The sequence below is a fragment of the Aspergillus welwitschiae genome (genome assembly GCF_003344945.1).
Source record: "Aspergillus welwitschiae strain CBS 139.54b unplaced genomic scaffold BDQ94scaffold_116, whole genome shotgun sequence".
Lineage (NCBI taxonomy): Eukaryota > Fungi > Ascomycota > Eurotiomycetes > Eurotiales > Aspergillaceae > Aspergillus > Aspergillus welwitschiae.
The window spans coordinates 1-13,818 of record NW_020798810.1 but is presented as its reverse complement, the minus strand read 5'-3'; the positions used below and the strand labels follow the sequence as shown (position 1 = coordinate 13,818).

The window sequence follows — 13,818 nt, the reverse complement described above, 5'->3', positions numbered from 1 at the left end:
GCACAACAACTTTCAACAAGTCATCCAATCTACGGAAGCGGATATCAAGAAAGATGACGAAGATTTGATGGATATTGATACGAAGGAACATGCTGCCACAGGTTCCAATGGTCAGGCCCCTGAGAATGGCGCGTCATCGATACAACCACAACCTGTGCCGCAGAACACATTGTCCCCGAGTGGAGATGAGACATCGGTGAAGCAGGAACCAGTGGATGCGTCCAATGGGCAGGGGCAGGGACTAACATAGAAAAGCAGCACTTCCTGATCCTGATACCGCAATAGCGTCCGTCGAGGAACCAAATTTGGTGGGAAGTTCGAATCCGAACGAAGATAAAGATGGTGAATTACTAGTCCGATTAGATACATTATCAAAAGATGGCCATTCGAACGGTGTAGCAGACGCATGGTTCATGATGCTCGCAGCCGAGAAGCTGATTGTTCGATACGGGCCAAAGAGAGCGGGCAAGTATGTCATCCAGTCCGGCAAAGGACACAAATTCGATGGTCTTCAGCAAGTGTCCGATAAAGAGTCGCGGCTTTGGTCCGTCATGGACAGAGACAAACGGGGAATAAAGCACCGTCGCTATGGCCCCGAGAATATCGAAGGGATTGTTGGTGTAGCCATTCTGGAGAGGCCCCCTAATCCGGAAAGCTCTAAGGCGCCAACGACCTATGTCAAGCTCAAGTGGACTAATATGAAGGAGGAAGACAAACACCTGTGCCGAGGTGGCACCAACTGGATCACACGAAAAGACCTCATCCACATAACCAATGAGGAACTGGCTACGTCAAAAATAACGGAAGCCTGTGAGAAACAAGAGGCATGTTACAATAACTGGGAGCAAGGGCTACCTATTGAAATCCAAGCCGATCGCCCACGCCGTGTCCACCGGACGTGTGGCAACGAGTAAAGCGGGAAAGAAGCCATGTCCAGAGAGGACAATCTAGTATCACGGCAAAGCGAGAGGCGACAGCTAGCCCCGCTCCGGATACCATCAGTGCAGAGTCCAATGATAGTTCAGAAATGCAACCCGGAAATCCTGTCCGCTTAACTCCTATAGAAGGGGCAACTGGCGCCGCAACCGATTCCACTACGCCATCCGATAAGCCAGCGTCTCATATAACCTTTAGCCGGAAGGACTATGTGGAAAGGATGACCAACAGCATGGCCTTGGATAAGACAGATATGCCAGCACGCGTGAAAGCACTAGCCTTGATTGAAGCCAACTATACAGTCTATAAGGGCCATTTGTTGGCAAACGGAGGTGTGGAGGTGGATTAAGTGGATGGCATTGACCGGGTTAACATTGCTGGCAATGTGCACTCTGAGATTGGCCGGACGGTCTGTTTGTATTAGACTTTCTGTTTGGAAGATTGCCGGCTGAGGAAGAATGAGAAGGAGATTGATGCCTTTGATTTTCTGCTTTAGATGATACTGTAGCTTGGTGGATCATGAGCAGATTGAAATCAAGACGTTTACAGTACTGCAGTGGAAGGATAGCCTATTCATGCCAGATACGGCGGCATGGGCTTTTTCTAGAGTGCGTAGCAATTGTACCAGGCAATCAGTCAGTTTCGTCAAAATGGTTTTGAGTATTGGTCTGCCCATCATCTTGCTTGATGGAAATGAAATCCCATGTATATGCATCGATTCTTGTTCGAAGGCTTATGGCTGCTCGGGACTTGAGAAACTGGGAGGGTGTAGGGTCCGCGCCAAGCAGAGCTCCTGATCCTGTATCACTAACTTGGATCTCGCGGAAGAATTCACTTGACTCAAGTATCTGCCTGCTCAGCCACTTAGAATCGTGCCTTTGAACCCTTGTTAGTATGTCTATCCCCTGGACACATAAGCGGACGGACTTGGAGGAACCTTTGGTTATTGTTACTTTAGCTGATTCAACATTTCGTAATCCTGTTTGCACTGCACTGGAGTGTTCCACGGTCTCCATACATGGATCTGTAGAATGACTGGCTTGCCCCCACAGCTAATTCGAGTTCAAGCGGTGCTTCTCTACTGTAGAGCGGTATACATAGCAGTCGAAAACAATTTCTTTTTTTACTAATTAGTCCTTTATTAACGTGATGTAAAGCTAGGGTAAGATGAAAAAGTGATTTCCATAAGCCACCATGGTAAAATGGACCTTAAAGACTGACCTTTTCGGACAGAGGCAGAAGCTCGCTAAATACCCATATAATGCTCCTATGGGTCTCTTTAGCACACCTCATATGCCTGATGCCTGGGCATCGGATTGAAAGCGCGCATAGGACCCGCTTCCTTCGGCTTTGACCGCACGATTTCACGGATAAATAAGCGGGTGTCTGTCATATACTTGACCGTTTCACCATCTTCAACTGCCATGGGAGGGGCGCAGAGGCCAAACATCAATCATGAAAGTATGTAACATCTAGCTGTACCGGCGGCCCAAAGCCGACGCCGTGAAATGCTTATAAGTCGACATCTTCCATCTACCATATCGGGCTTTTTCTCCCCCCGAGACAATGTCTTCAACCCTCTCAGATGTGTATAAACAGGCCATCCAAATCCAATACGTTGACTGGTACGGGATATGGGTGGCGGCTTTGCTGGGCGTCTGGCTGATCGCGCGGTTGGCGCACCAGCTTGGTCGATGGACTATCCAACGCCCGGTTGCGGTCTCCCTTGGGCGGCGCATCGGCCCATGGCTGGGCTGGTGTCCAGCAACGCGCGGCGAAGCTCGCCGTCCTGAACTTATTGCCGCTTAGTACGGGCCTGACCTTTGGCCTCCCGGCCCATCTGCTCGGAATCAGCCGCTCTGCCGTTGCGTGGTTGCATCGCTGGTTTGCGCGGGTGATGACCGCCCATTCCCTGCTTCATGGAGCCGTTGCCATCGCCAGAGCGGATAAGCCGATCCCCTCGATGAGGCATGACTGGGTTCCCTTGCTGGTCAGTCACCACGCCGCCCCTTGACTATTATTACTGTGACCCGAGAGCGATACCACTAACCAGGGTTAGGCAGCTGCTGCCATTTTGACGATGATCCCTGTGACCTTGCATGTGGTCGTCCGACGTCACTGTCAGGTGGCCATGAGAATCCACTACCTTCTGGCGATCACAGCAATGGTGGCCCTGGGGTATCATACGTGGGACCAAGAGTCACAATACCGCTGGCAAGTGGTTGGTGCTGGGGCCCTATGAATCTTGCTGAGTTTCGTTGCCGTCTCTCATGCAGTTTTCGTCCAACAACGTTGGAGTGCTGGACGGCCCGCCGTAACCATACGTCCCTTTCATGATGTGCTTCGCATGGACATTACAGTGTCCCCCCATTGGCACATCGGCCGGGGCAGTATGTATACCTCTGGTTACCTCACGCTAGATTACGCTCGTGCTTCCAACTCCAGCCCTTCTATGTCGCTTACTGGGATGACCCGCCCGGACCGCGCATCCTGTACGTTCTGACCCGACCACGAGCCTCCAGCCTCAGTACACGACTCTACCTCCGTGAATGGCTACACCAGCGTCGACAGCCTGCACTGTTGCTGGGGCCATACGGCCGATTTTTCTCTATTTGGGACGATCGTGTTCATCGTAGAGGACATTGGCATGTTGCGAGTGCTTCCCTATATCCGCATGCTCGTCCAGGCGAGCGAGCATGGGCGGGCCATGGTACGCAAGTTAAAAATGGCGGCGTGGCAGATGCAAGACTTTGTTATGGCCGTCTCTCATGCACTGTCCGAATCCGCAGGGATCCGAAAGAATCCTAGACCACCAATGCTGGCTGGGCGATTGGATGCAGGACCTCTTGGACCTCGACTGCGGTGGATTCAAGGTATGTGTTAGACCCTCTGCAGACATTAATAATGCTGCCCTGACTCGAATAGATTCTTGATTTTCATCTGTATTACCTTACAAAGACGACATCCGTTAACCCCGTGACGCGTTCGGAGAGCGAATCAAACTATGTCAAGGGCCACTGATGGCCAGAGGTATCGTCCAAGGTCACCTGAGAAAGCGTCATGGGGAGCTAGCTAGCTGTCGGTGGTAGGTTGACTTCCCACCCGATCGATTCATCCGTCAACCTACAACGGCTGTGTGATGAGAGTGCTTCTGACAGACCGTGTTCGACATGCGCCCGATGACTAATATTTGCTCAACCTAGTGGGTGCCCGTCAGTCCATTCGCCAATAGGTCCAGGATGTGGTCCAGCCTCGGACGGGGCCAGTTATCAAACTCTTTGACCTCGACCTCGAGCCAGGTCATGTTAGGGAGGCTCCTTGTCGCAACAAGAACACCGCCACCGCTCCGGCCTCGAGTGATGTTTAGAAGTGGGTTGCCTCTCGCATTCTTGAAGGTTATCGAAATTTAAATGAGTTCCAGTATGCCTATGACATGACGACGGTCTTTGCGCGCAGCCAATGCCATGTGGCAATGGCATCCATCGCTGCTTCTCGTCCTCTCCCTACAGTCCGATACGTACGCGCTCAACACAGACCGCCACGGATTGAAAATTACCTCGTTCATTGGTTGGTGAACGGTCCAATCGATTGCGGGTCTCAACCCCCTTACTCGGTAGGCCGTTGATGCCGGCACATCTGGTGTGCCGTCGCGAACAAATTCCCCAAGGATACCCTGTGGAGTCCTGCCAATGCTTACCATGACCGGTCGAGAAGCTACGACCGCTACAGTGCTCACATCGCGATCGCTTAACACTGCTCTGTTGCGGTAAGCTAATGCATGTGGCATTGCACGGGCAGTCCTCAGTGGTCATTAAGCAGCCTTGGGTCATGCGATGGCGAATACGCAAGGGCACCCAACCGGAGCCGTGTCCAATTACTGTCGGGGTATGCTACGCTGAAGCCTAGCGAGCAAATACAATTTCTTTCTCTGTTTCAGATTGCCTTGAAGGCTCCATGCATCCACTGATATTGTCACAATGGCCAGGAAATCCGTTAGTTGAAGGTGCAGGCCTGGACCGACGACACTGCCGTGGGAGCAGCCCCTCCATTTCGAAATTCGTCGCTTGGTGATTATGCCTTTGATCGTCGAGCAGGATCAAAAGCTTGAGGTCTCTTGAATGTATGCGGTGCTGTCGACTATTATCAGAGTTATCCTATCGGCAAGTGGCCGTCCTGGGACTCCACGGTGAGGGGCAGTCGAAAAGATAACCATGGCTACTCTGCGCACGGCAATTTCCCAGATGGCCTTCCATAGCCTTCATTTTGCCTACCTATATTTCCAGGTGTTGGGCATGATTTGACCAATATTCCACAATTCTTGGCCCGGAGTCTGACCCAGGGTTACGATAGACGAGGAACAAACCTGAAGTCCCCTCTTAGGCGAACTATTCCAGTGTGACAGTTCAAAACAATATCAGGCGTACGCGTGCTACAGGCAATACTCCAGTACCAAGTCCATATCCTATCTCCGCTTACAGGTCACGAGGATGTCTTTCGATATGCCTCTATCATGCTGCCAGCCCCCATTGAGTAGTTAGTAATGCATCTTACGGTCGTCGATTATTGGCGTCGAATGCTCATATGGCCAAGACACGAGCGAGAACCCAATACTCTACGCAGGTTGAGAGTGTATTCTGGAACAGACCCAATGAATGCTAGAAGAATTCCGAATTCAGGGCGTTTTCTTTGAAAACATCTCTTGAGGCTTCTAGTATGGAGAGCGTACTGGCTTCTTCTTTAGCATGTGATAAGAGGTTGGAGAGCTGGATTTATTTAGCCTGTATTGCTTATAGGTTCTTTGTATTCTGGTTTTGAGGTATCTCTTTCGCTTTCATACGCAAAGCCAACCGTCTACCGACGGACCGAGAACCCAGCTCAGGAAACCCAGTCCCAATTGTTTTGGGTTGCGGTCAGGCAAAATAGCCTGTCTGCACCTAGTTTGACCAGTCCCCAGTCGGTCATCGTTGTGTGCCACAAGGATCGGCGAGGTTACACTCGGCCCTTGGTCAGACCATGCCTAGAACCATGGTCTCGATGTTACCTTCAACTCCGGGCTTGCATTGGGTGGACCGTTTCGCGCAGGGCTGGCGCGTGGTGTCATTTTGCTTCGAATCAACGAGACAGCCAGCCTTTATAAAGTGCCACGTGAGTCCTAGGCTGGGGCCTCTCGCCTTCGCGGTATGCACACATCTCACAGGAATCTCAGTTCTCCTATCATCACCTTTACCCTCTGACAACCATGAAGTCTCACCTGCCACGACTTAACGAACTCCGGAAAGTACTGGCATCGGCTGAGAAGAAGTCGCGTTCCGGTACCCAGTCGAATGCCTCACACTACACTGAATCAGCTCCGCCAGACGACAGGAAGCCGAACTTCCAGGTCGTCTCGGGTGAGGGTATTTTAACCCATGAGAACGACGCAAGCGACAGAGATGCAATGTCGGAAGTTGACAGCGTGACCACAAACGAGCTTCCTGAGCATCCCAATAACGTGGCTGATACGTCTACGAAGGCTCTCACGATGTTGATCTGCGAGTATGTCCCGCTCTATGATGTCCCAAACCCGGCCGTCATCCACCCTCAAACTGTGCTGATCTGTATCTTCAAGTCTCGAAACCAGAGTCCGGTAAGTCTATTTTCATTGCGCTGCCAAGCGACATTTTACGGGACCTCAAGCTGAGGGGGAGCTATAGAAAGCTAGAGGAACAAGTAAAGCATCAAAACCAGGAGAATCACCGCCTGCACGAAAGAGTGAGCGGCATCTGTGAGGGTGTCCCGACTTCTCACACCAAATCCCGTCGTTCAGCTCGGTACAAGGACATGGAGTCGGAATGAACGTCGCTGCGCGCAGGAGAAGGGAACGGAACGTTTCTCATGCTAGGCCGGGGGAGGGTACAATGGGACAAGGTCTTAGTTATATCGCCCGGAACTACTGTTTCACACCAAGCTTTTAAGAACTGCTCGATTCTGAGAGTATATAACTTTCTTCATTCGAGAGTGAATGTTTGTGCTGTTTGTGCTGGCTGCAGTAGAGCGAGGGCAACCTGGTCTGTCGATCCCAAGATGAAGGAATACGTTGTCTTAACAAACTTCCACCCCGTAGCTGCATTTGGTCGTCGGTGGCGTAAATGGTTGAAAGAATCAGCAGCATACTTAATCATGACTCCAGCGGTTCGGTGAAGTGGGTCTCCATCATGTCCGCGAGACAAAGACGCGAGGATGTGTCCAACCTGTGTCGCACCCTCCCCCTGCTGGTACTATCCCCAGGGTTTGAGCCCATCGAATCTCCACTGTAAGTTCAGTTAATTTGTCGGAGGTGATCGGCACATCCTGGTGTGACGTGGGAGGCAGATCACGTTTGTCGCTGCCTCGCGACGTCCTCGTTCGATGGCCAGGTCACCATGGCGACAACGTCGTAGGCATTTTATACTTCCAAGCCAAGAAATTTCTATTTTTTTAGTTCGTTTGCGCCACGAAGTGCATTGCGAGTGTTTTCTTTATCTTCCCCGATGCCACTGAGCCTCGCAATGGTTAACGATGTGGACTCCTGACCCCTGGAACTAGCTGACTCAGCAAGCCATCGGTTTGGCGCTAACGTAAACCACGGTTAGGCGGCCCAGCTGGTAATACTATTATAAAAGACCCTTTTTAAATATAAGATATCTCAACCATCAAAAGTCTAAGAGACGTGAATTTTGCAATATTACAGAGAATCTTTAGATATGCTCAAAAGATTTTATAAATATATATTATAGATTATCATAATACAATACCTGTATTTTTTATGTAATATAGAAAAATATGATTTGTCTGTGAGAATAAAAAGCACTAAAAATCTGAAGAATTTATGGGATATATATTCTTATATATATAATCTATCTATAATATTAGGACCTCTCAAATACAGTATTCGCTGAGATATAAAAGATTAAAAAGGCATCTTTTATATGGGATAGTAGGATGGGCCACCTAACCGTGTGGGCCGCCTAACCGTGGATTACGTTAGATATTTTCGATTTACAGAGATTACCATCGTAACAAGAAAAACATGCTGGATTTTCTGTTGTATGGTATCAATACAGCCCGAAGCAAATGGCTCATTGGTAATATAGTATTCTACCCTATTGCGGGAGTTATGCTCGGAGACTGGTACAGGGGCATGAATCACGGGCCATGGCGCACAATGAACCCAGATGGTAGAAGATTTTCGCAGTATACATAGCGTATGGCGTTCCTCCAAAGTATGGCGGGTATTTCCCTACATTTGCGATCCTAGAGTCTGGTCCAGTCGTGCTTCCGTTCAAATCATTCTTGTTTTACCTAGCACACGGATTGCTCGAGACAGGTATGGTTGCGGGTCTTCGCCTGTCGAACAATAAGTGACAACTCGGGTCGGTTTTGGGAACGCAGTTTGGCCAGTCTGTGCCAGCCTCGATGGTAGGAAAATCAATCGCATACATCAGACCTTCCGGTACATAACAGGTCAACAGTATGCGGCAAAAAGCAGCAATAGTCAATAGTTGGGTTTGGGGATTGCCTTATGCGGCGGTATGGACATAATGTGGGTTTATGCTGTAAGTTTTTACCATCTCCTGCTTCGGAATTTTGTAGTATTGTAGAACCGGATCATCTGTGCAGCGTAGGGCATATCGTCTCCAACTGGTCGAAGTGCATTTCAGAGGTCTCAAAAGCAAGCTCGGTGGGTTTTCTAGATCACGGTGGACAACATTCTAACCGCTCCGTGGCCGGTCAACGAGACCGTGCTGGCGTGCGTGTCCGTGAGTGCTACTGGTGGCCATCATACAACCTCGACTGTGGATACTGATGAAAACAGACCTTATACGGGTAACGATTCCTGCGTGATCAGGGAAGAGCCTTAGTCACCTTGGGGCCGGAAATGATCTGGCTGAACAAAAGGGGGCAGGTCCGCCTTGGTAAGTCGGACCCTTCCATTATCGTCATCGAGAGCATGGTCCACTAACCTTGCATACTAGCCGGCGTGGAACAGAGCTACCAGATCAAAACGTCTGACATGAATGCCGACTACCCGCCCTGGCAACGATCATGAGGAGCATGATGGCTACAGGTGCAGGGCACGGAAGATGGAGCTCTGAGGCCCAAACTTTCCTGTAAAATCTGCCTGTCAAGCCACTGGATGTGCTAATGAAGGCAAGTTTGTACTGAGTCGACAGAGCGGCTGGTTTTAACCAACTTTAGAATTCATCCCTTGAAAAGGCGACCGACGAGAGCGACCTGAAGCTATGCGCGCACGTCGCAAACAAACAGGCCAGATATGATCTCGTACTGTTATGATGTCCCTGGCATGCATCGTATTTTAGCGCATATCGTTGGGTGTAGCTTTCGCAGCCAAGAGTTGTAGGGGCTGCAGGCTGGAAGATGGCATCATTAACGTCCTTCGCGTGGTTCGGCACCTACCCTTCCGAACAGTCGGATCATGTTTCGAATCCCTAAAGTGACGATGGCGCCCTCTTCCTTTTATTCGCTCTGTTTCGGAAATACAGTACACTACGAAGCACATGGTTGAAACAATTGCCAAAGTTCGACTTGTCAGAAGTATTGTACCTAGGCTAGTGGTGCGGAGATAGGCATGCTAGGCTAGATACTAGGGAGGCACGCGCTTTGAAAAGCATCCGACAGGGGACAGGAAATGCCAGACACCCCTTAACTCTTGGTCGTCTCAGCGACGTCAAATATCCGATTCCTCATTCTGGGATATGGTGCTAAGCGATATAATACACAGAACAACCAAACTCCGATTGAAATCAGGGCTAGGTAGAACCAAGCACATACTATCCATATACTTCTCTTGATAGCTGTGACAATCATATTCGTCATATTTGACCTATGTGCTGTCTCTTGTAAGGCCAAGCACCATCACCACTCGCCTGGTGATATATCTTATATATAATGAGCTAACGTAAATATACATCTCACCAATATTAACAGAATGGCCTTTTTTTACGAACCATGTTTGAGGATTTCTGATATTCTGATCTTTTGTGATTATTATATGATCATCTACCAAGTGTGAAGGGCCACAACAAACATCTTTTCCCATGGATTCCCAGGTAGTCTTGCATTGACAAGCAAACGCTCAGAAATCCTGTGGGCCACTGGTTCATCTGTAGGGTCATAGTACCGCGCCAGGTGGGAATGTGCCAAAGCCTTGGAAGCCGCTAACCTCCCTTGAGGGTCGGACGTCAGAATCTTTTCCAGTAGATTGACAACTATGGACGTATCAGATTCATGTCCTTTCTCACTCTTTGTGGTAATGCAACGTGCCCACGGAAAGAAAGTATATGTTACACCACAAGATGACCTACCAAATATGGCATCATTGTGTTGGGATAGAGCATCGTGAATGCCCGGAAATGTGGTGAGCAGTGACTCGATTGCTTCGAAAGAGACTCTATAATGCTAAGGGTCTTGTTTCAGAATCTCTTGATATAAGCTCTGTTTCAATATCAAGAGACAGGACTGGACTCTCACCTTCTTGTCACGAATGTCCTCAAGCATTTGCTCCGGCGAAGAGCCGAGTATGTCCACGAAAAGTTCTAATTGGTGCCTGAGATCTTCTCCGGCAAAGACAGCGCTTCCACGAAATATCTCGCCTAGAATACATCCAGTGCTGAAAATATCGACTGCCGGATCTAGTTGCTGACATAAGAGTATGACCTCTGGGGCTTGGTAGTGGTGTATGAAACAGCTGCAGGTTGGCCAAGGATTGAGTCCATCGAGATCAAGGTTGCCAATTTTCAGATCAGCGATTTCATTGACCAAAATGTCCGCGGGTTGGAGATCGCAATGATACAAGCTTGCTGAGTGAAGATATTTCAACCCTCGCGTTTGATTGTTACAATGGAATACTTCTGCTATATTTGCAGTTCGTACTCACTAAGATCTGATATAAGAAATAGGTGGTGAAAATATGATCCAGTCTTCCCGTTCCCATGATTTGGCCAAGTTTGGGCCCTGAAGACTCACTGACAACGTATCTAAGATCCTGTCGATAGCCGATCTCTGAGCTTGAGACTGATGCACGCACTTATTGCCGAGAGGTGAAAGAAAGATATCGCTGAGTAAGACCAGCTAATCCTCAGTCACTACTATCAGCAGCCGCTGTACAGAGGGAGTGGTGTATGCTCACATTGCTATGCCGAAGATGCTTTAATGATACTATTTCATGAAAAGCGTTCCTCGAATAGCTCCTTGCATAGAATGGCCTTGAGATCTTCCTCAGCGTCACGGGTTGCTGCATGATTCGATCGTATGCGGGGCTGTCCGTAGCTTTATCAGTTCATTTTGCGAATGAACTTAGCATGGCATCGGGGTATCGTGGTTCGGCTTACCAAAGAAGACCAGACGCTGCCAGACCTTTCACCCAAAGATCCGTATACCTATAAGCATTGAATTTGTTAACAGCACTCAGTTACACGAGTGGCCCGCACTAACCTTTCAGTCACTTTAAACACGGTACCTAGTATCTCTGTTTGTAAGGATCCCGCCATGTTAAGGTCATTTATCCGTGTGAAGATAAGAGACGGACAATCGGGAAGACGGGCAGCGCGACTGTGCTTTTCAAAGAGGCTCTTTCGTGTGTTACGTCCACCTAACAATACTACTACGAACTCTATCCTAATTAAGAGTGTAGGTGCAGTATTAAGAGGCCAGGCGTGTGTAGTGATATTCTTTGAAGATACCAGTGGATTGCTCAACTGACTGCTTCTAGCCGCTTGGCTTCGGCTGTCTCAATAACCAATCCCTTGCGATCGCTTATTATGACCAATATCAGGTTGCGAGCTTTGTCTTAAAGGAGCATAGTGCGGCTCTTACTGAAGTGATAAGTGCCAGGATAGCTTAGCACCAATCCTCATAGACCCCGATCGCTCTGGGAGGGGGACTCTGCTCCATACCTTTTGCCTTCCTTCGTGCGTGGATCACGGGCCGGGCACAACATTTTCCGCATTCCACATTTTTTCTAACTTGTCCCAGTGAGTATGACTTGACCCATAGAATGTCGACCTGAATTTCCGGCCAATAGCAACAATAAGCATTTCGGTAGCAGATTTTGCGGCCCACTCCTCTTTGTCTAATATGGTCTCATCTGACATTTTCTTCTGCCAGAACATGACAAGACAGTAAGGCTAAGTTGACGATGCCGTACAGGTTACTCGTACCGCCCTGTCCAAAAATCAGGATGGTTTAATTGGGACCTCAGAAGCTTTAATGCAGAACAAGTCAAAGCCCCGGAGTCCGACCGGTATGGCAAACGCCACCTTCCGTTTCTATCTTACCAGCTGCGGTTATTACGTTCTGTTAGGTCCCCACTTAACTAGCTGTATTGTGGCCTGTATTGAATTCCGCTAATAGCAGCAATTTACAACTTACTGTCCACTCTTTCCGCAGTTGATTACGTACATCCAGGGCACACTCGTCATCTTCTGCCGTTGTCCCTCATCGCACGGCGTTCGGACACAAGCCCGCCAATTCCGCTACCCCTCTGGCTTTTCCCACAACAACAATAACATCCACCAGCCACCGCAATACTGCACCTCCCACTTCCCCGTCATTCAACATGCCTAGTGGCTCTATCGCTGAGCACGCGTCGTACGTTGGCTGCCTTTCTCTGGGGCGTGAAGATCATGTTTGACTAAGTTTGCTCCAGGGACGAGGAATATAAGCGGAAAGTCGAACACTCGGTTGAGCCCGTTGTGGTCACTTTCCTTTCCCCATTGGACGATAAGTGCAATGCTGTCGCCTCGGGCATTGCCGAGCTTAGTCACGAGTTCACAACCATCAAGTTCTACGAAGTCGACGTCAGAAAGCACGCTATGCTCTCCAGAGCCCTTTCCATCACAGAATTGCCCATCGTCGTCTTTGTCAAAAACGGCACAAAGTTTTTGACCCTAACCGCAGATGTTTCCCTTCCAAGTATTCGGGAAGGCCTCCAAGCGCTCCAGATGGCGTCTCATTAAGGCCCAGTTGGTCACTAGATAGCCACGTCCTTATCCCGAACACCTGCTCCGAGCACGTCTGGGAGCCGGCCCTCGCATAATGCCCTGCCTAGTTGGTGGGCGTCTACTCATGGTATCTTACAGTGGCCCATTGGGCGCTGAAATATTGAGACATTCTTACGTCGTCGCCTAATTGTAACCCAAAAATTTTTGCGGGGTGTCCGTGCCGAGTCCATTTGATTACGATGACGTCACAGGAACGAAGGCATTTTCATGTCCTTCACCACGATATATGCAGAAGCGAGAAGAACAGGGAATATCACAGTTTAAAGTAATTCGACAATGACTCTGTTTGGCACGAGTAGCAAAACTGATTCAGGGTTTCGCTAGAGTTTCTGCCCTGCAACTCGCCTATGATCAGGCCCGCGTGCCGGAAGTGTCCCTCTGCGCTTTTGCCCTTGCACTAATCACGTCAACGCACCGTTGGAGGAAGTTATCGAATCCCTGGTCTGGGTTCTCTTTGTAGAACTGCTAATGCCGCCGAATAAAGGTTGTGAGCTCAGCAAAAGGAACTTCTCGACGGGATTCAGGTCTGGAAAATACGAAGGCAAATACACCAGCTTTGCACGCTCCTCTGAACCTGCTCTATGCACTCAGTGTGATGAAAGGTTGCGTTGTCCATGACTAACACAGATTTCGGCTTAGACCATTTCCCTCAATGCTGGAGAAGCTGCCCAATAAAGTCCTCAAGAACAGACGAATTCGTTGAGCCTTGGAACACTCGAGACGAAACGATGCCATCTTGGGCATATGCAGACAGTATCTGATAACGCTGATCACGACGGAATTTGGACACTTGGACTGGGGCAGGTGCCTAGTGGGGACCAACCTGTTCGCATGAAGCCTA

The 13,818-nt window shown here is 49.3% G+C and overlaps 7 protein-coding genes across 7 annotated transcripts; 5 read left to right on the top strand and 2 right to left on the bottom strand.

Annotated features, from left to right (window-relative positions):
* Nucleotides 1-67: 67 nt before the first annotated feature.
* Nucleotides 68-1,285, top strand: BDQ94DRAFT_177804 (uncharacterized protein; the record flags this gene model as incomplete). Its single annotated transcript, XM_026772998.1, has 3 exons — nt 68-219; nt 251-790; nt 871-1,285. The coding sequence occupies 3 exons, from the start codon at nt 68-70 to the stop codon at nt 1,283-1,285; spliced, it is 1,107 nt and encodes a 368-aa protein (XP_026619466.1).
* Nucleotides 1,286-2,502: 1,217 nt separating this feature from the next.
* Nucleotides 2,503-3,957, top strand: BDQ94DRAFT_176377 (ferric reductase-like transmembrane domain-containing protein; the record flags this gene model as incomplete). Its single annotated transcript, XM_026772683.1, has 6 exons — nt 2,503-2,561; nt 2,623-2,926; nt 2,996-3,157; nt 3,452-3,646; nt 3,726-3,809; nt 3,862-3,957. The coding sequence occupies 6 exons, from the start codon at nt 2,503-2,505 to the stop codon at nt 3,955-3,957; spliced, it is 900 nt and encodes a 299-aa protein (XP_026619465.1).
* A 956-nt stretch (nt 3,958-4,913) lies between these two features.
* BDQ94DRAFT_164483 (uncharacterized protein) lies at nt 4,914-6,771 on the top strand (the record flags this gene model as incomplete). The annotated part of the gene is made up of 3 exons (XM_026770021.1): nt 4,914-4,928; nt 6,134-6,562; nt 6,613-6,771. 3 exons carry the CDS (start codon nt 4,914-4,916, stop codon nt 6,769-6,771), a joined length of 603 nt encoding a protein of 200 aa, XP_026619464.1.
* Nucleotides 6,707-7,381, bottom strand: BDQ94DRAFT_155544 (uncharacterized protein). The gene is made up of 2 exons (XM_026768485.1): nt 7,293-7,381; nt 6,707-7,226 (listed from the first exon to the last, which is right to left on the bottom strand). The coding sequence occupies exons 1-2, from the start codon at nt 7,337-7,339 to the stop codon at nt 7,094-7,096; spliced, it is 180 nt and encodes a 59-aa protein (XP_026619463.1). The 5' UTR covers nt 7,340-7,381; the 3' UTR covers nt 6,707-7,093.
* Nucleotides 7,382-8,427: 1,046 nt separating this feature from the next.
* On the top strand, nt 8,428-9,233 carry BDQ94DRAFT_164481 (uncharacterized protein; the record flags this gene model as incomplete). Its single annotated transcript, XM_026770020.1, has 7 exons — nt 8,428-8,484; nt 8,649-8,714; nt 8,804-8,870; nt 8,931-8,961; nt 9,006-9,065; nt 9,129-9,136; nt 9,172-9,233. 7 exons carry the CDS (start codon nt 8,428-8,430, stop codon nt 9,231-9,233), a joined length of 351 nt encoding a protein of 116 aa, XP_026619462.1.
* Nucleotides 9,234-9,975: 742 nt separating this feature from the next.
* BDQ94DRAFT_164480 (kinase-like domain-containing protein) lies at nt 9,976-11,465 on the bottom strand (the record flags this gene model as incomplete). Its single annotated transcript, XM_026770019.1, has 7 exons — nt 9,976-10,218; nt 10,281-10,382; nt 10,447-10,796; nt 10,849-10,977; nt 11,065-11,234; nt 11,307-11,354; nt 11,410-11,465. The coding sequence occupies 7 exons, from the start codon at nt 11,463-11,465 to the stop codon at nt 9,976-9,978; spliced, it is 1,098 nt and encodes a 365-aa protein (XP_026619461.1).
* A 1,067-nt stretch (nt 11,466-12,532) lies between these two features.
* On the top strand, nt 12,533-12,932 carry BDQ94DRAFT_176375 (thioredoxin domain protein; the record flags this gene model as incomplete). Its single annotated transcript, XM_026772682.1, has 2 exons — nt 12,533-12,564; nt 12,623-12,932. 2 exons carry the CDS (start codon nt 12,533-12,535, stop codon nt 12,930-12,932), a joined length of 342 nt encoding a protein of 113 aa, XP_026619460.1.
* Between the last annotated feature and the right edge of the window lie 886 nt (nt 12,933-13,818).